This window comes from Haemaphysalis longicornis, unplaced genomic scaffold, assembly GCF_048455015.1.
Source record: "Haemaphysalis longicornis isolate Haplotype H1 unplaced genomic scaffold, Haemaphysalis longicornis Haplotype H1 scaffold_12, whole genome shotgun sequence".
Lineage (NCBI taxonomy): Eukaryota > Metazoa > Arthropoda > Arachnida > Ixodida > Ixodidae > Haemaphysalis > Haemaphysalis longicornis.
Genome location: NW_027526225.1, coordinates 85,164,546 through 85,186,165, shown reverse-complemented (window position 1 = coordinate 85,186,165; position 21,620 = coordinate 85,164,546). Strand labels below are relative to the sequence as shown.

Genomic DNA, 21,620 nt, shown 5'->3' with positions numbered 1-21,620 from the left:
CTGCAGGGCAAAGACCTCTCCCATAGGTCTCCAACTATCCCGGTCCTGTGCTAACTGCGACCAATTTATCCCCGCAAACTTCTCGATCTCATTTGCCCATCTAGCTTTCTGCCACCCCCTGCCACGCTTGCCTTCTCTAGGGATCCACTCTGTTACCCTTAATGACCAACGGTTATCTTGCCTTCACATTACATGCCCTGTGCAAGCCCATTTCTTCTTCTTAATTTCTTCTAATATGTCCCTATCTCAGTGGAAAGAAGGAGGGGTGTTTAGTATCAAGCTCAAGGGGAGATGGATAATAGTGCTTGCATTTGTTTAAGTTCAAGGCTAATTATGAATTTTGAACAGCATTAGAGTAAATTAAAAGTTCGTGGCATGTAATCACTGAAACATTTTATTGATTCATTTTCCTCCCCTAAACATAGCATGTCGTGACACACCCACTACCCTAACTTTCTCGAAATCAAATCTTGGCTTGTCATGGGCCACACTTAAAAAGCTCTAATCATTCAAGATAAACATTTTTGTGCATGACTACTGCCTACACCAGTGATGTTATCACTTTCCAGTGAACGTTTTTGTAGCGTAGCAAAAGAGGCAGATCAGTCTTTTGTCATGCCAGAGTGAACGGGTTGCGTGAGGAAGGAGTTGTCACGAATTCATGTCGTCCGCCCTTTCAGTCGGTGGTGGACTTCAGCAGCAACCTGCTGGAGGAGCACCAGCGCAGTGCCTGGGGAGACCTGCCGCCCATGGAGCAGCGGGCGGCTGCCTCCTCCCTGCTCGAAGGCCTCGAGCGCAACGCCATGCTCATGGTCAAGAGCCACAGCTCGAGCATGAACTACAGCCGCGTGCAGAGCAACATCAGTGAGTTCCGACCTCAGGGTGTTCTCTCGCCAATGTTGATTCAAGTCGATGTGGTTAGTGATACTGGAGTGTTTGCACTGGGGTATTTGCATTGTAGAGTTTGTACGGGGGACTTTGCACTGGCAATTGGCACTTGTCTGTTGGCGCTGGGATATTATCACTGGGGGATTGCCACTGGGGTTTCAGAAATTGGCACTGGGGTGTCGGCACCAGGGTGTCGGTACCGGGGTGTTGGTACTATTTTACGCCATGAGCGTTATCGATCTACTTGTCCAATATTTTGTGTTCACACATGTGCCTCTCTGAAAATTGCATCGCAATCTCACTTGTCATTTATCTCCTCCCTTTCGTGACGAGGCGGAGGGAGGGAGGGAGGGAGGGAGGGAGGGAGAGGGAGAGGGAGGGAGAGAGAGAGAGAGAGAGAGAGAGAGAGAGAGAGAGAGAGAGAGAGAGAGAGAGAGAGAGAGAGAGAGAGAGAGAGAGAGAGAGAGAGAGAGAGAGATACTGTGGTTCTCTGCGAGGGGTGAAGTTATGCTCCACATTTCAATGCTCTCATTGTGGACAAGTGGAGTGTGGTCTTTTCCTCCGTCTTTAATTAATTTCCAAGTTCACCACTGTATAATTTACTAAATCAGAAAATGACCCACCAGTGACATTTTGGTTTGGCAGAAGATTCGAATTGTCTCCAAATTCCGGAACCTCGAAGTAAGTTTTAGAATTTAGGGAATAACGAAGTAGATATGCAGTCTTCACTGGTAGGGTAGAAAAGACTAAAAACATGGCTTGCTTTTCCCAGTGGTGGCGGTTCGAGTCCTGAACATCCAGAGCGTAACGGACATGGCGTTCCCCGATCCGTCCGTGACCCGTGGAACGTCGTGGTCAGATTCGGGAGACTCCATCTACCTTCCGTACAAGACGCTGCTAGAGAGTGCGAGAAACGGTGAGTGCACAGGTTTCCTGGGATAAGTTTTTCTGCCCGCTGTGGAAATGCAACTTACACTTGAATGTAAGGTTAGTATGATGCGGCTGAGTTAATCAGAAACAAAATGAATAAAAAGTAAAGCATTATGCTCAATCTGGTGCATGAAAAAAAAGTTTTTTTTTTGTTCTAGCAATGTTCAAGCGGTACTGAGAATCTCCAATACTCGAGCGTTCTTCCAATTTTGTGCGGTTACTATAGGTTTTATAAGAATGCCAACACTGCGACTATTTCCATGAAGCTTTGACGTAATTAGCTTTGATGAAAGGAGTTGGTGGCTGTTTGTTTGCTTCCTTTGTAATGTCATAATTTGTCACATGAGGGAACAAGGTAAGTTTGTAAGTAGGAAAAGCTGAAGGGCACATGACAGGTAGTGTGCAATGCTAATTACGTTTCTTCCATTTCTTCCAGGAGTGGTGAAGGTTGCGTTCTTCTCCTACCGCAAGATGGAGGCCATCCTGTCGGCCTCCAACCCCAACGCAGCCTCCAGTGCTATTCTGAACAGTACGACGCGCATGGTCAACTCGAGGGTCGTAGCGGCCGCCCTGGGGAGACGGAGAGTCCTGGGACTTTCCCAGCCTGTTGTTGTCACTCTGAGGCATAATCAGGTACTGCACATAATTTCTATTGCTGCGCACGCCACTGGTGCGGTGCACTAAAGTATCTCGCTGCTATACTCGGTTACAACTTAGGAACGGCAACGGAAGTTACCGCTGTGCCTCATCACCGCAGCCGGATGTTACTCCGCGCGGCGCAGTTAGTGCATTACTGGGAGTATATTGAACATGTCACGGGCCGTTTTCATGATTTCTCAGACTTAATATGCTTATAAAATACTTCAGCGACGGCAAACAAGCTACGTGAGAACAGGCAGACGATGTCACGCATTGATAGTGCGCGCCCGTTGACATCCGGGTCCGTCGCTTAGGCGAAGTGATACTGTACATGAGCTTTTTTCGTTCTTAACTTGTTCCCGAGTATACAAGAAGGCGAGCAACGGAAATTTTCATGTTCACAAATGCTCGATTGTTGTTCAGAATCCCTGGCTGGCTTACATCATTACTTTGCAGCTATTTGATAGGCTGATATAAATATCGCCGATATAGATCAACGTGTATTCTATATATTGTAGATTCTATATCAGTTTATGTTCAGTAGTCACATTTAAAATTGTTCTCTGTCTCAATCACGAAAGTACTTTTCATAACTTCTGGGAGCTGTGACTGGGACCTGTGACTAAATTTACAGAGTAACATTTTTTTTAATGTGTTCTGTCTGTTGCTAATGCCTTTGTGTCCCTTTTTTTGTTCATATCTTAGGAGGAAAATGTCAGCGATCCGCAGTGTGTCTTCTGGGACTTCAGCAAAAGGTGGGTTGTCCAACAAAACTGCCTCTCGCTTAACTTGTCCTGTAAAGTCGGTGTTTGAGATCGATTATATTAGCTTCGTGGAATAACTGAGGCTGTCTCTATGAACTTTCAAAGAGGTTAGCAACAGCGCGTCATCCTAAAACAACTTTTATTTAGCATTGGACAGGCCTGCCTTTTCATATCTGACTGTTGAAAAGCGTCAATGGAGAGGTCCTAGTCTTTCATACGAAATGAACGCTGTAAACCTTGGAACGTAGTGTGTTGATTTCTTATTTAAAAGTCACCTGCATGAAGGCTAAGTGCTAGTTAGCCAAGTGGGCACACATTCTCGTAACATGAAGCACTTAATAAGATTTTTCAGGGATCATGTGTTTTGTGAATATCGAGGTGCTAACTAGCCCATCAGTCTATAAAAGTGTGGTAAGCTTAGTTAGATGGCATGAATGAATTCTAACATCAGTGCAGAATAAGGCAAACCATGCAAGGAAGGAACGGAGAGGAACAAGCTCTGACTTTACATCGGCCTATATAAGTACTATAGAACTGTAGATATACCTTATGTTTCCAACACTTTCCTTCCGATGGGAAAAGCGGCGATTTTGGGTAGTCTAGCAAATTTTTTTTTTCCCGGTCGCAAAAAATGTGCAACATATGAGTGTATGGTATCGAAATGTAGAAGGGTTAATTTCCTTTGCAATAGTAATTGTTTCAAACAAGAATATTTATGTGGCAAAAAAAAAAAAAGCAAGAAAGGAAGCTGAACAGAAAAATTTTGTGACACACACAAAAAATAAGCAAAAATGTCGGTATTGCTCCGCACAGAGAAAAACACACGAAATATTGAAGATATGCATTTTGTACACATGCTAGAAGTGCAAAACTCCTGCAAATATCAAATGCCCGACTAAAATTTCTTGACTTACAAAAAAAAAAAAAAAACAGTTAGCCATGGGGGTTTTTGTGCCACTGAAAATCAGTTCCTTGAACTTGTAAAACATAGGTAGGCTGTACATGCATGGCAGAAAACATTGGTTTTCTGCTCTACTCTTTTTTTTGTTCATAGCACAATTTACAGTATCGATATTGTTGCATTTTCTGGGGCTTGTGTCGAACAGGTGTATCAGTTTCCTAGCTGATTTTACGCACTTTTGCTTTCCATACTAAAAATCCCATGAATAAAACTTGTCCTCGGAGTCAATGCTGCGAACATCATCCAAAAATTCACGTGTAAGTCTTGTTCAAATCACTAGAAATGTGTCATTTCTGCGGCGCTGTCTGTGTGATGTCCACACCGCCTCCGCATCTTCAGAGCGCCCATTACACGACTTCGGCAGCGCTTTAAAATATTGGCGCCGCGGTAGAAAACAAGAGCAAAGAGGGCGTAATTGTCTCTACTGGTTAGTAGATGGCGCCAGTTCCCAGAGCACATGCGGAAAGCACTAAATTCGAACGAGAAAACGTCAAAATTTCAACTTGAAAGTGTCGATAAATTACTATCAATTTGAATAGGCATGGGCAGGAAAGTGTTACAGCAGGAAAATTTTGGCATTTGCCGCTGGATTACTTACAGTTCTGGATGTTAGCTCGTCAGTCTAAGCATGCATTGTTTGATATCTTCCTTAACTCTATGCAGGGACTGGTCGGAGCGAGGCTGTTGGGTGGAAGCCAGCAATCAGACGCACACCGTCTGTGCGTGCGATCACCTGACGAACTTCGCAGTCCTCATGGATGTCAGAGCTGTTCAGGTGAGTTGTGAATGTTGCAGGCACAGAATTCTGCAGAAGCCAAATAGTAAACTTCATTCAGTTGTTGTGACAAGTGGGGCTCTCATATTTCACAAGTGACAGCTACAGAACGTTGTTCAACGTCTTGACCTTGTCATGTGGTCTCTAGTGTAGCGTAGTGCCAACCTGTACATTTATTAATCATCGTAGAGGAATTGTCATTAGATATAACATGTTGCTTAATTGGGTCTTAATGATCATCGTCACATATGCGCACGCTTTGAGCTTTTAAAACATGTTGCCACGTAGAATCCCCTGCAACGCAATCTTAATTCTGAACAGTTTTACCTAAAAAGCAATGCAGAGCTTGTGAGCCTTATATCCACTGAAATCCAGCTTCTGTTTGTGTACTTTTCAGTGTTCTCCTCCCTTTTTTTCTTTAATGGTCCCTTCTCCATAAAGTGCTGACAACAAAAGGCTGTGATTTTTGAGTGGCGGTCAGCTTCAGGCAAAGTTATCTTATTACTTTTACACGTCATATAATTAAAATGGGCTGTAATGAACTCATCAATATAACAAAGATTCGTAGCAGTGCCTTCCAGTGTTTGTGTTAGGTGCAGACAATGGTTATAATGAATTTTTAGCCTCCTAACTTCAGCTTCTCCTTTGACTTCACCGTAACTATTTTTACTGCGTTCGTTTGCGTCACGTGCTGTGCTTGCCTCACCCCCTCGCAGCTCTCCTACTCCAACGAAGTGGCCCTTCAGGTGATCACCTACGTCGGCTGCTTCGTCTCCATCGTCTGTCTCGTCCTCACCATCATCACCTTCCAATTCTTCAGGTGCGGCTCTACTCTCTTTCTCCGTATCCCTTGTCACTAGCAGCAATCAAAAAGCACGTGCACCCATCTTATGAAACGAGAATTTCATACAGAGCGACGCAGCCGTAGATGGTTTGAGTCGAGAGGTTTTGAAACTCTCGTGCTTGATCACCAGAGGCTTGCTTTTGTCGAAGAACATACATGCAGTGTTGTACCTCCATGTCTCGTTTCCTGCTTACTAATTTTCTCAAAAGGTGCTTGGCGCATTCTTTTAATGTAAAAGCATGAAATAGCTTACCTAGTGGAAAAGTTGGCATCCGGCCTCAGAATCCATAACAGCAAAAGGGCTCCTTAGACCATGCGCCTTTAAAGCGTTCCATAGCGCAAGGCATTCTATAGCATGCACCTAAACTCTGCATTAGCGAACTGTCCACACCAGTACACTACAAATGAAGTAAAAGGGTGGAGGAACCCGGCCAAGCGAGTGAATGGACAGGCAGCGAAATCTCCTGTCGTCGTAAACTCTCCCAATACGTGGCCGCAGGAATGAGCATAGATCGAGGTTATTTGAAAGCATAGGACGTAGGGGACGGTGAAGCAAATCATCTCAAGCAGCAGGGGGATGAAGTTATTCGAGATTGCGGGGCAAAAACAAAGCGTCCCAGGCATTCAATGAGGCATTAAGGCTTTTGCATTCACAAGCTACAAGAAGTATCGTATTTTTGTGCGTATAACCCGCACAAAAAATGCAGAAATTTCAGTGGCAAAGTAGGGGTGTGGATAAAACGCAGGGTTTTTCCTTTAGTGCAGCTTCACGGCAATGCACATTGTACCGTGAAGCTCCTACGCAGTAACACCACTGACTAAGCCTTCCATGGAAGCAATTGCGCAAAACATACAAGGACGAGCGCACTCTAACAACAGAATTTTATTAGTGAATTGTGACTTTCACCTTGCAGTCAGTGTATTCTACTCGGTAAATATACACTTTTTCTGTCTACATACATGGTATGTGATGTGTTGCTTGAGCAGTAGCTTTGGTGCAGCCTTTCCTGTATCAAATGTGCAGGCAATACGCGAGGATTTTTTTTATTTCTTTTCCGGCGGGCTGAAAGTGGGGTGCAGATTATATGCAGGGGCGGATTATACGCACAATGATACAGTACTTCGGTGTCCTTGGACTTCTTTTTTCACCGGCTAAGGAGGACTGTTCTCTCTCTTTCACAACCTGCAGGAGCCTGGAGAGCGAGCGCACGGTGATCCACAAGAACCTGTGTGTGTGCCTGCTGGTGGCCGAGGTGGTCTTCGTGGCGGGCATCTCGCAGACGGCGCAGCGCGCGCTCTGCGGCGTGGTCGCGGGCCTGCTGCACTACTTCTTCCTGGCTGCCTTCCTGTGGATGTTCTTCGAGGGATTCCAGCTCTATGTCATGCTCATTGAGGTCTTTGACTCGGAGAAGTCGCGCCTTGGCTGGTACTACGCGCTGGCCTACGGTGCACCCGCTGTGGTTGTGGCCGTTGCAGCAGCTATCGACCCGGCCAGCTACGGCACGCCCCGACACTGCTGGCTTCGGGCGGACAACTACTTCATCCTTAGCTTCGTCGGTCCTGTCGTCGCCATCTTGCTGGTGAGAACGCTGCAACGCTGCTCCACGTTTTTTGGCTGATGCACCGTTTGAACGCGGCTGTCGCGAAACCTAACGTTGCAGTGTTGAGTTCTGAACGAAGACGATTAAGGCTTTTGTTTTTTTACGGCATTGCTGGTGTTTGAAAATGAATTGGAAAGTGAGCTCAGTTCATCGAACCAGAGATGATTAAGGCTTGGGCTTTTGGTTTTTACGGCATTGCTGCCGTTTGAAAAGGAATTGGAAAGTGAACTCAGTTCATCGAACCAAATTTGTATTGGGTATATTTATTTGTTAGCCATAGAGGAAACAGCAGAGCTGCAACTAATGACCAGTTTTATTTGCCGGTTTGCCGTAATACCTACGGACAAAGATTAGTTCAGTTTAGTGGCACCCATATGTGGTATTGCATACCTAATAACGTGGAGAATAAAAGGAACTTTTGTATTTCAAAGTTTGTATACCTAATGATAATTGCGTTTTTGTTTGTTTGTTTGAATGTAATGCTTATTATTACTGTGTTATGTTATGTGGTGATCTGGCTTGTCAAATGATATGGTATGTTATACGTTACGATATCTTCACTTACCTTCTATTTTTCAACATGTATTTGTTGCTGTTGCTGCAAATATAGCGTATTTTGCATTGGACCCGCTGCAGGCCAGTCGGCTGTGGTTTCAAACACTGTATTGGATATTCCTGTAACTACGAGATGAATAAAGTGAAACTGAAAAATCTGTCACACATCTAGAATCGCCCTGCTAGTACGGACCCCATCGCATTTTTCCGAATGATTCCCCGAAAATTTTCTGGACACGCACTCAGTTTAATAACCAGGTTGAAAAGGGTCATGCAGAATTTTGCGCATGTGGTGAACAAATAACCGAGGCTTGAATGTCGTCTCCCTTTGCGGCATTGTTTTGAGTGCCGTGTGTACGAGATTTCAGCGCACGATAAAGATCCCCAGGTGGTCAAAATTAATCCGGAGCCCTCCACTACGGCGCACCTCATCGCCTGCGTTGCGTCGGCGCGTTAAACCCCCACAATCAATCAATTGTTTTGAGTGTCAGTGTCTCAACGCACTGTCTCCTCCTCCTCCTCCTCCTCCTCGTCTCACAGGCAAACCTGGTGTTCCTCAGCATCGCAATCTACATGATGTGCCACCATTCCACCCTCACCAGCTCAGTCAAGAACAAGGAGCAGTCCAAGATGGAAAACATGAGGTGGGTGATACAGCCTACCACCACGGTCGTCATAAGTTCTGAGCTTGTGACGGTTAGATAGTTCAGTCGCTGCTGTCATCGATGAATGTCGTCAGTTGCAAACTACAGCGGAGTAAGTCACTACCCTACTGCACGGTGTGCTCGGTGCCGTGACACAAGTTTTGTTTCTGCTGTTCCAAAGATGGCAAATTCTCTCGTTCACAACCAAGCACTGCAGGACTTCTAATTCCACAATTACACTCTGTTAGTCAAGTCTGCAGTGTCAGCAATCTGGGCCCGTGAGCATTTCTTTGAGCCCTATCCACTATATATGTGGCTTATATGTACATCCGCTACATATGTCCGCTGCACACGTTGTTTAACTCTTTCGGGACCGCTCCTATAGGCCATCGATCACTAATGATCGATGGTTTCGCGAGCCTGCAGAATAAAAATTTTCGCTCGATGGAACAGCTAGCGACATCTAGGAGATAGTTTGAAAATTGGAGTTTTCTCTTTTGTGAAGTTTCTTTTTTTTATCACCAGGCGGGAACGCATCAGATATTTTATTCTGACGGGCAGTGGCTTCGAATGTAAACATACTCACGCGCGAGCGAAGAGATCCGCGTCATCTCGTCTCGCGTATCTTCGCCTTCTACTGTGGATTTTGACAATGATGGTGAAAGTGAAAGTGAAGAGTCGGAATGCGACTTTAGAGATCGGATTTCAGCTCGAGTGAGGACTCGGGTGTCGATCAGCCCGGAACATGAATCGCGCTCAAAGGTGGGTGTTGGTTTCGGTTTTTCAATTGGCCCTAGAGTAGCTATGTGCGCTCGAAATATGCTCTGGCTGGTTTATATTTGTTCGCTAGGGTGTTAACTACCTATGGTGGTGATCTCCTGCCACCAGCGCAGAAACGGATCAAGTTTTCGCCGAGACGAGAGCCCGGCGTGTACTTGGGCGACGTTGTAGCCATGGCCCTAGTGCCGAAGAGATCACACAAAAACAAAAAACCAGTTACACCTAGCTGCATCAAACTTTCACGATGAATAAACAAAGCATTTTGTTAGATTTTGTATATCCTAAAATAATTTTATTCTTTTTTAATATTTTTATATTTACGCTTTTTTTATCTTTTTCTGTAGTTTTTTTACGAAGTTTTTACTTTCAGATTTTTTCATGGCGCTATCGTCAGTGTTGAAGTAAAACATGGTATTGTATGTCAAAGAACATATAATTAGCTGCATTTTGGTATATGCTAAAGCAAGATGGTATCTTTGCTTCATGTAATAAAAAATTTTTACCGAGACCTCCCTTTTTCATCACTTTTTCCGGCGGTCCCGAAAGAGTTAAGTTAAAGGGTCCATGAAGAGAAAATACAACTTTGTTTAACTTTTGAGAGCTAGGCTTCAGTACCTCACTCAGCTCCATTCCGGCCACGAAAGACGTTTTTTAACCGATAAAAATGCAAGAAATACTTAAGAACTCCCAAATTTCGCGCCACCGTGACGTGTTATTGGCGCGAGTGACGTCATATGGGCCAGCACTAAAAACACAATTTTCAGTGTGCTAAGCGCACGTTAGCATTTGAGTGATTCGATCAAACGGAACTAGCGGCCCCACTACAATCGTCCAATCATGTGTCCTGGCGATTGATTAGTTCGGCCGCCGTCAATCACCCGAACAAGATTCTGTGACGTCATAGAAAAGTTGCTGAAAACTGGCTAGCGAGTCGCCACAGCTCCACACGTTTTCTTTAATATCTCCGTTATTTTTTCGAAGTTTGTGATGAAATCGGTATCATTGTTATCAGGACAAAGCAGGCTTTCTAATGAACCAAACTTGTATTTTGTCTTCATGGTCCCTTTAAAGGTTATTGCACTGTGGCTGTAATTCTGGTATCAATGGATGAGAATGTTGCAGAGAAACTTAGGCACGTTTTATGCTTGAGTGAATCATCAAAAAGTGGGCTTGGGGGAGGGTAGGGAACTCCAGGGTGGATGGAGGTAGTTACCCCAAGTAATGAGAGTGGGTGGGTCTATAGCCCTTTACAAATGATAATAGAAAGAAGAGGCAATGTGGTTCATGTGCCTCTCTAAGCAAATGAAAAAAAAAAATCTTTTCTGCAGATTCTGCTTGATATGTATGTTAATACATATTCAAATGGTAATTTTGGCCATCACGATGTGTGAAACTAGATGGTGCCGTTCAAATAATTGGGCTGTTACAACTCCTTTTTTTTAAACGTCTTTTTATATCTTCCTCTGTGTAGGATTTGGATCCGCAGTGCAGCGGTGCTGGTGGTCCTGCTGGGCCTGACGTGGGGCTTCGGACTGCTGTACCTGAACGCCGAGTCCGTGGTGATGGCCTACCTCTTCACCTTCCTCAACAGCCTGCAGGGCCTGTTCATCTTCGTCTTCCACTGCCTCAGGAACGACAAGGTGACCACGCACTCTGCACGGTTATCACAGAGAAACACATCTACAGTCAAAGTGGGTTAGATCGAACTCTCAAAAAAAAAAAAAAAAAAAAAAAAAAAAAAAAAAAAAAAAAACCTATCTGTTCGCTGTAGGGGATCATTCAATATAAGCAGGCTAAGGAGCTGGACGTCATAAATGCACGTACACTAAAACCTCGTCGCAAGAGACACTCAAGGGAGCCAGAAAACGTGTCTCTTGTAACCAAGGTCTCTTGTATGCAATGTTGCTAACATGGCGAACATAGGGAAACCAACCAAACTGCCTTCATTCGAATGTCTCTTATAACCAAGCGTCTCTTGTAACTGTCTCTTGTAACGGGGTTTTACTGTGTGTGCATTTATAAAAACACTTCATTCATGAAACTGCCTTACTTTCGCACAAAATACTTCTGTATAGTCTTTTCCTTGAACAACTTCACTGCCTGCAACTTGAGGGGGCAACTTGAGAGGACACTTCTTTGTCATTTGGTGTTCGATATAGTGGAAGTTGCTGGTGTTTTTTTTTTTTTTCTATATATTCTCATTGTAAATATACCGTGTCCAAAAATAGTTCTACATAACGGGAGGATTCGATTGATTGATTGAATTGGTTCGATAGAGTCAGGTTTGACTGTTTTTCTTGCTTTTTTTTTTTAAAGCAGAGTTGTAGCAGTGTATAAAAGCAGTGAGCGGTTCAGTCATAAAAAAGTATTGGGCCTGCTGGTCGGTTATTTGGGCATTGCATAACATTATCACTGTTGCGAATCTGAAATTGGATCTGATTGCAAGCGAATCAGGGTAAGGGAAACTAGAATCGGTCAACAATATTTGGCTGCAGCCAGATGTTTCCAGTACAGCCACTTTTTCTTCAGGCTATCGTATTGTTGAAACACACCCCGTGTAACCTGGAATGGCATCGGAGCATTAGCACCTACATCAGTGTTTATGATACCTCCGTGTTTACAGTAGCTGTTCAGAGTACGTTAGGGTTCTTGGTATACAATGTATACCAAGAACCCATATGCAATAGCATATGGAATAGCACAGTATGGTACAGTGTTTGCGGTAGCTTTACAGTAGTTTACGGTAAAGAGTTAACTTTTTGAGATGCAGCTTTCATAATGGAATTCAAGCCACAACTAGAGTTGGTGCCTCTAGGCCTCGTGTGTCCTTCAAAGTCCACTGCTTTTGGCGTTTCGGTTCTCCTGCGCATTCATTCCAAGTTTTCACATTTAGTGTCACGAATTCGCTTCTTGTGGCTTCACACGTCCTTCCGTGTGAACGCCCTCGGATAACCTCGTCGAAACGTCCTTTGCACTCGACACCACTCAACCGCCCGCTCGATCCCTCCCGCCGTGCAGGTGCGCAAGGAGTACAAGCAGCTGGCGCGGCAGTGCCCCTGGCTGCCCTGGTGCCTGCGGAGGGGCAAGAAGTGCGGCGCCTCCTCCACCTCGGAGCGCCCCTCCTTTGCGCACTCCAACGGCACGGCCCACTCGGCACCCTCGTGCGGCGGCGGACCACATAGTGTGCGTAGTACTACCCCCCTCCGCTGCTACTCTGACCGCACCCTGCTCCGAGGGGGGGCCCCTGCAGGTAGTGGGCGTGCCTACTGTCGACTGCCTCCTCCTCTCTATCTCACTATCTCTATCTCACTATCTCGCTTCTTCACTCCTCGGCAGAGAGGCTGCTACCGAGTATGCCGAACGTTACTGGGAGAGAAAGCGCAGAGTGCCTAAGACTGCACGGATTACTCAGCACAACGTTACAGTTTAAATTCTCTGCAGCGGTAGCTGTCTTTCCCGATTCAGGCGAAAAGCGAAAAAATGCTTGCGAGTTCGAGATTTCTATGCCGATGTTGAGAATCGTCAGGTTGTCTTAATTAATCTGTCGCCCTGCAAAAATCGCCCTCCAGGTGTACCTTCACTGCGTAGAACTGGTAATTCGAGTTTAAGACTGCGCTGACTTGAGAGTTTGGCATCACAGGCTATTCCGAGGGGCGGGTTGGCACCTGCAGCAGGATAGTGGGAAATTTTGGGGCGCAGCACTTAAGTGCCCGCTCCTGTGGTTCCACGGTGCCGTCGTCCCTCATTGTAACCGAGTGAATAAAGGGTACACTGAAGACAGACGAGACAGAACGAGCGGTAAAGCGGAGGAAAGTATGGCGAAAGTGTGAGGGGGAGGGCGGACGTTGAGACAGCACGAGACAATCTCTCTGGCAGCGAGGTGTTAAGAAATAACCAAGAGAACGAAGAGGCCACCGATGACAGAGCAAGCAGGAAATCGTAGGATGAAAGTATGGCGAACGGCGCAAGACACGGTTCCCTGCGGCAACGTGCTATGAGACAATGCCACAGTAGATTGCGGGCCTTCGTTCGTTTGCTGATCCGGCGATCACTTTGTGAGATGTGGCACGTATGCGCTGTCACCCAGAGGAATGCAGTTTGTCCTGCGCACAAATTTCGCACTAGGGAGCATCGTAATCATCAGCCAACTTTTTTTGCTGTAGCTTAGTTTCTGCTGTTGTCGCTAAGGCCATGCATGATGCAGCAGTTATAACACGGAACGCATCTCCACTTGCAATTCTGTCATCAATCTGAGCTGACAGCAATAAGAGAACCTGCCACAAATCTCGCAGCGTTTTTCGCTCGACTGATTGGCATGCGGCAACTTTGTTTCTGTCGGCCGCAAAACTCAGGGAATTCTTGCACACACGTTTTCTTGCTTGCGAATCAGGCGTAGCAGCTGTTTTGGCCTATCAAGGGCCAAAGTTAGTTTCAAGCGAAATTTATGTTCATCGTTCTTGCAATTTTATTAACAGTTAGTAGCAAATCGCAGCCAAATTTTCAACGTATCCAAGAAGAGTAAAGGCTGGTAGCTATGGTCTCGAATTCTTTTTTCTTCTTTCTTTTGCATGCACTCATGCCCGACTGTTTTCTTTAAAAGCCTCAATTTATGCATGCGAGCGGCTGGTTCACCTCCTTTTTACCCAGCCATTAACTCCTACCAACTTATTCTTTCTTCACTTTGCTGTAAAATATTGCACATGCATAGAGAGAGAGAGAGAGAGAGAGAGAGAACAATTTTTAATGAGTCTGGCAATGTCAGCTGAGCTAAACCGCCTGGCTTGCTACGCCAGATGAATGCTGTGACAATGATGATTTATAATGATGAAGAGGAACATACGTTATTTGAAATATTTATAAAGTCTGATCAAGGCTTGTGGCTTTTAGATGGGTCAGTAAAGCTTTTGTGGCACGACAGGCACGTTTGGAAGAATTCCAGGGACCTGATACGTCCCTCAGTTCTAGCCCTACGGAGAGCGGCCGACCCAGAGACACTGCGAGACACACTCTTTGCGTACTAAATCGCTTCTCGGCCTTTTGTCTAAGATCAAAGTGCACACACGTATGGTAACTCTGTTGCCTGTTGAGGTTGTGTTACACTCGCACCCATGGGCAAGCGTTTACTCTTGAAAGCAGCCCTTTTTCTTTCGTAATAAAACAGGTGCTGTAAGTGTACACTTTTCATTGGTACAGTTTGTCGCTGTAGTGAGAGAGATGTCTATTCAGCGAGTAACTTCTGCATTGAAAACAGCTACAATGCAGCTGTGTCACTGCCATTGAGTGTTGCCGCTAATACGTCCCACAGAGTGCTCGGAGCTCACCGCGCGCCTTGCCTTCCGTTCTTGCAGCTTGCCAACCAATTTTGGTGCCCGCCGAAGAACCTGGACTCTGTTGTCACACAATCATCCTCGATGAGGTCTGCTACACTAGGTGAGTGATCGTCGATGAAATTGCTTTCCCTGCACAGCTGAGCGCATTTCAAGCTAGGCTACTGAGGTGTCTACTACAACAGGAAGAAGTAACAAAAAAGGAACACGCATTGGTTCTAACTTGCAAACGTTACAGCAATTTTCATCATCGTTGCTGTAGCAAGATAGTTTTAAGTGCAGAGCACTTTAGGGGCTCGCCTTGTAGTCGTAGCTCGCTCGCTGGACCCAAGTAGAGCCCCATGGCATTCTGTCATAGCAGCTGTTGTCGCGGCGTAGTTCAGAGGCTTCAAAAGCCAAGCGGTTTATATGGTCATAAGCGTTCGAAACTCGTCAACTGCTGGTGCTTGTCATACATATCCTCATTGTTTAGCACAAAGAAAGCTGTAGGTATATTTCAGGCAAAATATACGCAATTAACCGGCACTGGTCGCGTTCATTTAGTTAGGAACGCTCGTTGGGTTGGTTTTTACGATAGGAAACGAAAAACAGTGGCAGTGCAACGCCAGTACGTGCGGGAGGAGAAGCAAGCACAAAAAGAACAGAACTCCCACTGGTGCAGTTTCAGGCATGTTGCACGCAAGTACTGCGAAGGCGAGAAATTTGAATTGCATTGGGTGGTAGCAGTGAGTGGATAACGGCGCCACAGCCCATTATGGCGAATCACTGCTCTGCACTTCCGACAGCTTTCACATTGAGTGGAACGGCTTTAATTTTTTAGTGTGCACGCCCTCCGGCCCCTGCTCTTTTGGTGATAAGGCCTCTCTAGCCTGTGATCACAATATCACAATAAGCCACATCATTTGCACCACCTAACGATTCCCCCCCTCTTGGCCCCATCTGTGCAGATCGCCAATCTACAAGAGTTCCGACCATGTGCCAGGTCCTTAGCACACGCACCACTCCACGGCCACGCGACGCCATCCTGGTGCTCCCGCGACAAGTGCCGGTCGACTGCGACGGCTCCGTGCACGGCGGTGAGTTCGGCGACTGTTCCGTGGCTGAGTGCGACGGGATGGGCGCCGACCCGCACCTGCCGCCCCCTTACGGCCACTACCGTGGATCAGACTCCGGCAGCGTGTACCTGGACCACATTTACGAGACCATCGACCAGGATGAGCCCCCGATGATGGCCGCTACGCCAGGCTTCGCCATGCTCGGCCCTGGCTCGGACGAGGAGTGCCACTCGCGGAGCCGCTCCGACGCCAGCAGCCACCAGTCCGGCTCGAGCCTCCTGGGTGGCTGCGACCGGCGGCCGCTCATCCGGCACGCCTTCCACCACCACCCTCACCACCCACCCCACCAGCGGCCGATGGCAGCCGTGGACCCCGTAGCGGCAGCCATGGACTGCAGGCTCGCCGATCCGGCGCTCGTAATGGCGGTCTTCGAGGGCGACCGCGTCAAGTGCCGGCTACAACCGACCGTGGCCGACGGCCGGCCGCCGCCCGCCGCCAAGCACCCCTGCCAGCCGTCGGCGCACCTCAGCACGGACTGCTGACGTCTTGTGTGACGCGCGTCGGAGCTACGCGCGCATGACAAGCAATATTTTGGAGAGCTTCATAGTTTGGCGAGTTTCGCGCTCTGCCCCACCCGCTGAGTCCGTTCTGCGCCCTGTCGCCGTGGCTTGCCTCGCACCAGTGCAACACCAGGGCAGTCGTCATGTGCGTGCCTATCGACATCACTCCGCACTCATTCAACCCTGCCCATACGGATGTCTTGCGTGAAGACAGCTGCTTGCAATGCCCCGTCTCCGCACACGCGCAGGAGTGGGAAGCCAAGCGCAGAAATAAGCCAAACTGGAATTCTCCGTTGTCCCGCGATTCCTGCCGTGGTCACCGAGCAGCTGTCATGCCGATATGTGCAAGGCGACGCGGAATGCTGCCTCATTCCAACAACTACGTGTCTGAACATGTGTGCTTGTGTGTGATAGCGTGTACATAGCTGACGCTTTTTTCCAAGAGCAGTGCCGACGGAACCATGCGCCACTTTTTGTATCGTGTCGGGTGGAATGTGCTCCGATCCTCATTCCTCCCCCCCACCTGTGCCCGGATCGGCATCCGTGGCCGGAGAAGCCCCGGACAAGGCCCACGTGTTTCGCCGAAGGTGTTTTCGTCGTTACAAAGCAGCGCTTCAGCTCTGTGAATGCTCAACAACAACCGCAAATGCTGCCCTTCTACTCCGCCAGCGAAGAAACAAGACGTGCCCTGATGCCAGTGTGACTTTGACGTGACACTTCCGCCAATGACAGTTCCTAGGTTCTTTTTGAAGGGATTTGACCAAGCAAGACACTCAGGCCGAAGAAAGACCTTTCCTTTCACGTCTTGCTCACAATTGTGCCAGGCTGATTCAATGGCCACCAGTTCTGACCGTTCAGTTCTGTTCCTTTTTTTTTTTTCTTTGAGCTCGGCATTCTATGTGCGACCTTTCACCAGTCACCACCGTCCTCGGAGCGAAGTTTGTACGCGGTCAGAGCAGCGGGGTTGTCGCCGCAGCCGCTGCTCCCAAGAGCTTTCCTCGTGTAAATTCTGTCTCAGTGTTACGTACCATCGTTCGGTGTTGTTTCGAAAGCGCCCTAGTCGTCTCAATCACTGCATTAAAGAGAGAACAACACTGTGATGGTTCTGCATTCAGATGGTTGTAAGAGAAATGTGCTTGTCGAGGCCTCTTTTTTTCCCACCGCGCCTGTGTGGACACTCTGTGGATGTTAATATTGCGTGCGTTTGTGTCACGATGGTGAACGCGGACTTGTGTGTGAAGAAAAGTGTTCTTTATTTTTTTTGTTGGACCGCTGGTTTCTCATAAAAAAAGTGCATTTGTTTTCAAGAAGAAAAAAAACAATGCCATAATTTATTGTGTTACTAATTAAATATTTCATAACAGATCCTGCTATGTGTATTCGTTTTCTTTCGAGTACCAGCCTGGCCTGTGTATAGAGGTACATGACATAATAGGAACACATTGATAAATGAACTGACCAATGGGTTGTCTGTAACTCGTGAAAATGCCACTGAAACAATTAATGGGCTTTGTCATAAGCTTATAGGTGGGTTTATCGTTGGATAAATGAACAATTATGGTAATGGGCACGAGATAAGCACAGGAAGTTTGCACGATCACCAAAGCCAACGAGCTTAGCAAATGCTCGTGTGTTTGCTTTCCTAAAGTTTTCTTTAAAGTTCTTGGGGCGACCAGAGAGAGTGCACTTGTTCTGATGGAAAGGTAAAGCTGTTCAAAGTTTACTTGCTTGAGTTATTTATTACATTCAACAAGCAGGTTCACTTGTTACATTATTTGAATGAAACACTGTTGCTTAGAGGAAGAATGCGATTCAGATTAATGCGTTTTCATTGCTGTCACATCCTCTTTTGTGCACATTGTAGTTCGAAATGACCCTTTCATGAAACTCCATGATGAAACTCCAACCATGCACCTCAGTTGAGGCCTTGTTTCGTGGGGGTCTTTTTTCTATTTTATGCAGCAAGCGCAATGGATAAATATATTGCCCAGAATGCCTGCATGAAAGGTGAGTGAAAGTGGTCAAGTAAACTGCGATAATCGAGGTATATTTAGCACTCTTTTAGTGATCTTCGGTGCGGGCACCATAATACCTGTATACATGCTCTACCAATGTAGTGATGCAAGTTCACCACTAGTGACAATCTATGAACGCATTAAAATGAATTCAAGTGAAATCAAGTTCTCAACAGGAGACAGGCGCTGACCATGTTCAGAAATATGAAGAGCTGTTCTTTAATGTTGAGCTATAGCCATTGGCAGAGAAAGTAGAAAATGTGTGCTCACCAAGGAAATATTAAAAGAGGCTAGAGTTTTTTTTTTTTTTTTTTTTTTTTTTACTTTCAGAACAGCAGCGACAGTTTATCCTGCACTGTGTGCACTATTAAGCACAAAATGTCATAATCGGTGGACCGTGCAAGGGAGCATTAAAAGCCCCAGTTATTTAACACAGATATGAATTCCTATCAATTTGTAGCACCAGCAACAATGGTTTTTGGATGAGAGGTGCACTGCCATTGAGCCAGGAAGGAAACTTAAGGCAATTTTGGATCTACAGCTCGTACATATGTGTCCCCCGTTGTTTTCCCATTAGGTCTGAAAACATGTTAAAGCAATTGGTAATGTATACGAACAGTGTATCTATACGTTGCATAAAGTGCGCTGGTCTTTCAAAACCAAGACAAAGAAGTTGCTGGCAGTTACTATATACTATGGGGCACGCAAATTCGCTGCTGCCTTAATTGACACAAAACACCACCTTGTCTACGTTGGTGAACCTTTTGGTCTCTAAGCCCACCAATCGTTTGCGGCAAAGAATACAGATTTAACGAAGTTTTTCAATTCCCCATTTCCACCTCCATTGAAGCCTATGTGTTCACGACCTCTCTGTAACGAAGGAGTTGCAACAGTTAACCTTGAGGTAACGAATTCGCTACGCTGATGAGTCAATGTTTTTTGCCTTTTTTTTTTTAAATCGGCTGGTGAAATGCACTAATCTAGCGAATCTCCCATACGTTTCCACGTGTGAGTGAGGTGTCGGATAGGCGCTCCGCCTGCATGTCGGCGTGTAGTCGCGCGTCTCCACTGATATCTGTGGTGTCGGTTTGTCGGCGATGGGTTCTGCTGCCAGAAAAGGAAGAGTTTTGGCTTTTCAAGATAAACTCGATTGTCTAAAGGCTGCGTCCGCCGGCGAGAAAGAAGAACATTACCGCCCGGTACAGTGTCCCAGCTAGCATCCCCTCGACAACTTTGAGTGCGGAAAAGAGCATAAAGTTTGCAAAAAGGCGCCCTTTCAGCTTGGTTCTTGAAACGCGTTAACGCACTGGAAACTAGCAAAAAGCAAAAGTGATTCCTAAGTTACGTTTGATAGTACGGGCGCCATGTAGGAGCAGCAGGCGCGAATCACGCAGTTTTTCAGTGTGAATTATATAATTGAACAAGGGTGACTTCAGCATCACTGATGTCTAGCATATTGGCTTCGTTTCTGCTTCATTCACACGAGCTTTAACCCGAAACCTGCCTGTACCGAAAACCTGGATGTAACGAAAAAATGCAAATTTTTTTTAACTTCATTATATCCAGGTTTAGCTGTATATATAATTTAGGCTGAGTGAAGTACGAGACCAATTGTGAAATCTTGCCAGAAAACATCAATTTTATTAGAGCTTCACATTACCAAAAAAATTTATAGTTTGACTCATGCGAATCCAAGTCATGGTGCTCAAGCAGGGGACATGCCACTTTGTTATTCCAGGTTATCTTGTTTTTCTTCTTTTATTATAATTAGTTTTTTTTAATTAGTTCTTTTATTCTAATTAGCCCCCACTTTAGGTTCAATCAACGCATGTTGATCTTGGCATCGTTTATGCCGTTTAGCTCGGTAAGTGTGATGCTGAGCATCGACATCTGTCAATATACTTATAGGCCCGTCCACTCGCTGAAACTACTGCAAACGATAAAAGAAGCTTGACACCTGCCGCGGTGGCTCAGTGGCTATGGCGTTGTGCTGCTGAGCACAATAACGCGGGTTCGATTCCCGGCTGTGGCGGCCGCTTTTCTGATGGAGGCGAAAAGCAAACACAGTCGTGTGTTCGAGATTTCGGCGCAGATTAAAGATCCCCGGGTGGTCAAAATTAATTTGGAGCCCTCCACTACGGTGCGCCTCATCGCCTGCGTTGCGTCGGCACGTTTAATCCTGCAATCAATCAAAATGAAGCTAGAGACGATATGCTGCACATGCACAAGCAGATGCGGTCACATTAGCTGGAACACAGCCATGTATATGCTAAACTGGTTTCTGCACTGTCATCATCTGTGCACCCTGTGCAGCCAATGCACTCTTCATTGGCGCATACAGCAGCCGCTTTTCCTAGCAAGGTCACTGATGCAGCCGCTTTTAGATGCGACTGCATCTCATTCACCCGCCTTGTCCCTGCATCCGGCGTCGGCGTTCTTGTCGGCGTCCGCACCTCCCCCATGCTCCTCGCCGCGTGAGCTGCGCTCTCCGCCGCTCACCCCCTCTCCTCTCCGATAGCGAACACTCTCTCGCGAGGGGCATTGGATTGGATTCGATTGGATTGGCTTGACTTGGCTTGGATTGGATTAAAGTCGATTGAGTTGCGTCATAGCCGCGGCAGACGCACTGGTGCCGGCGCGTCCCCTTACCGTTATGCACGCTATAAAACGCGGTGCCTGCGCCGCTCCGCTCCATCGTTCCAGCGCCGTTCCTCCGCTGTCCAACGCAACGTACGTTGGTCCAACGCTGCAACGTGAACCCCCTATGCGTCGCATCTACACAGGGGTTCCCGCGAGGGGAGGTGGGAGTTTTTTTAGATTAGCTTGTATGGTGGCTTAGCGTTGCTGAGGAATGTTTCAGGGTGTTTTTTCTGTGAAGGCGGTCGGGGGAAGGGTGGGGGGGGGGGGGGGGGTGGGAGGCTGAGCGACTGTCCAGGACGCCATGAGGCGCTCGACTTTTTCATATATTATTCCAATGAAACAGCAGCCCTAGAACTTCCTAGTCCCAGCGGGATATCTGCAGGAACTCAAGACGCAGGAAATTCGTAAATAACTAAAAAAAAAACGCCATTTGCTGGGTTTAATTTATAAATAGGTCATTTCCACTGATTTTTGAAAGTTAACTTTTCGCTACTTCCTTTATTTAGATGAAGTAATGTTGGTGTCGGTTCAGGTAAAAGATGCACTCGCGACAATCAGCTGTCCCCTACAAACTTGCCCGTTCAAGCATGCTGCTAAGTTGTTCCATTTTCTTTCTGTATTGTTAAAAGCAACACTTGATTA

The 21,620-nt window shown here is 46.5% G+C and overlaps 1 protein-coding gene across 4 annotated transcripts in view; it reads left to right on the top strand.

Annotated features, from left to right (window-relative positions):
- LOC144162912 (latrophilin Cirl-like) overlaps positions 1-17,703 on the top strand; it is a 254,934-nt gene extending 237,231 nt beyond the window's left edge. For 3 of the 4 annotated variants that reach the window (XM_077693632.1, XM_077693633.1, XM_077693634.1), the window contains 12 exons: positions 681-864; positions 1,661-1,804; positions 2,255-2,451; positions 3,163-3,212; positions 4,846-4,957; positions 5,674-5,777; positions 6,991-7,381; positions 8,498-8,601; positions 10,853-11,021; positions 12,400-12,564; positions 14,730-14,811; positions 15,656-17,703. In XM_077693632.1, coding sequence (XP_077549758.1) covers positions 681-864; positions 1,661-1,804; positions 2,255-2,451; positions 3,163-3,212; positions 4,846-4,957; positions 5,674-5,777; positions 6,991-7,381; positions 8,498-8,601; positions 10,853-11,021; positions 12,400-12,564; positions 14,730-14,811; positions 15,656-16,305 — 2,352 coding nt within the window. In that variant the 3' untranslated portion in view covers positions 16,306-17,703. Of the gene's footprint in view, positions 1-680; positions 865-1,660; positions 1,805-2,254; positions 2,452-3,162; positions 3,213-4,845; positions 4,958-5,673; positions 5,778-6,990; positions 7,382-8,497; positions 8,602-10,852; positions 11,022-12,399; positions 12,632-14,729; positions 14,812-15,655 lie in introns of all 4 variants that reach the window. The other variant, XM_077693635.1, reaches the window with a different exon arrangement.
- The last annotated feature ends 3,917 nt before the right edge of the window (positions 17,704-21,620 follow it).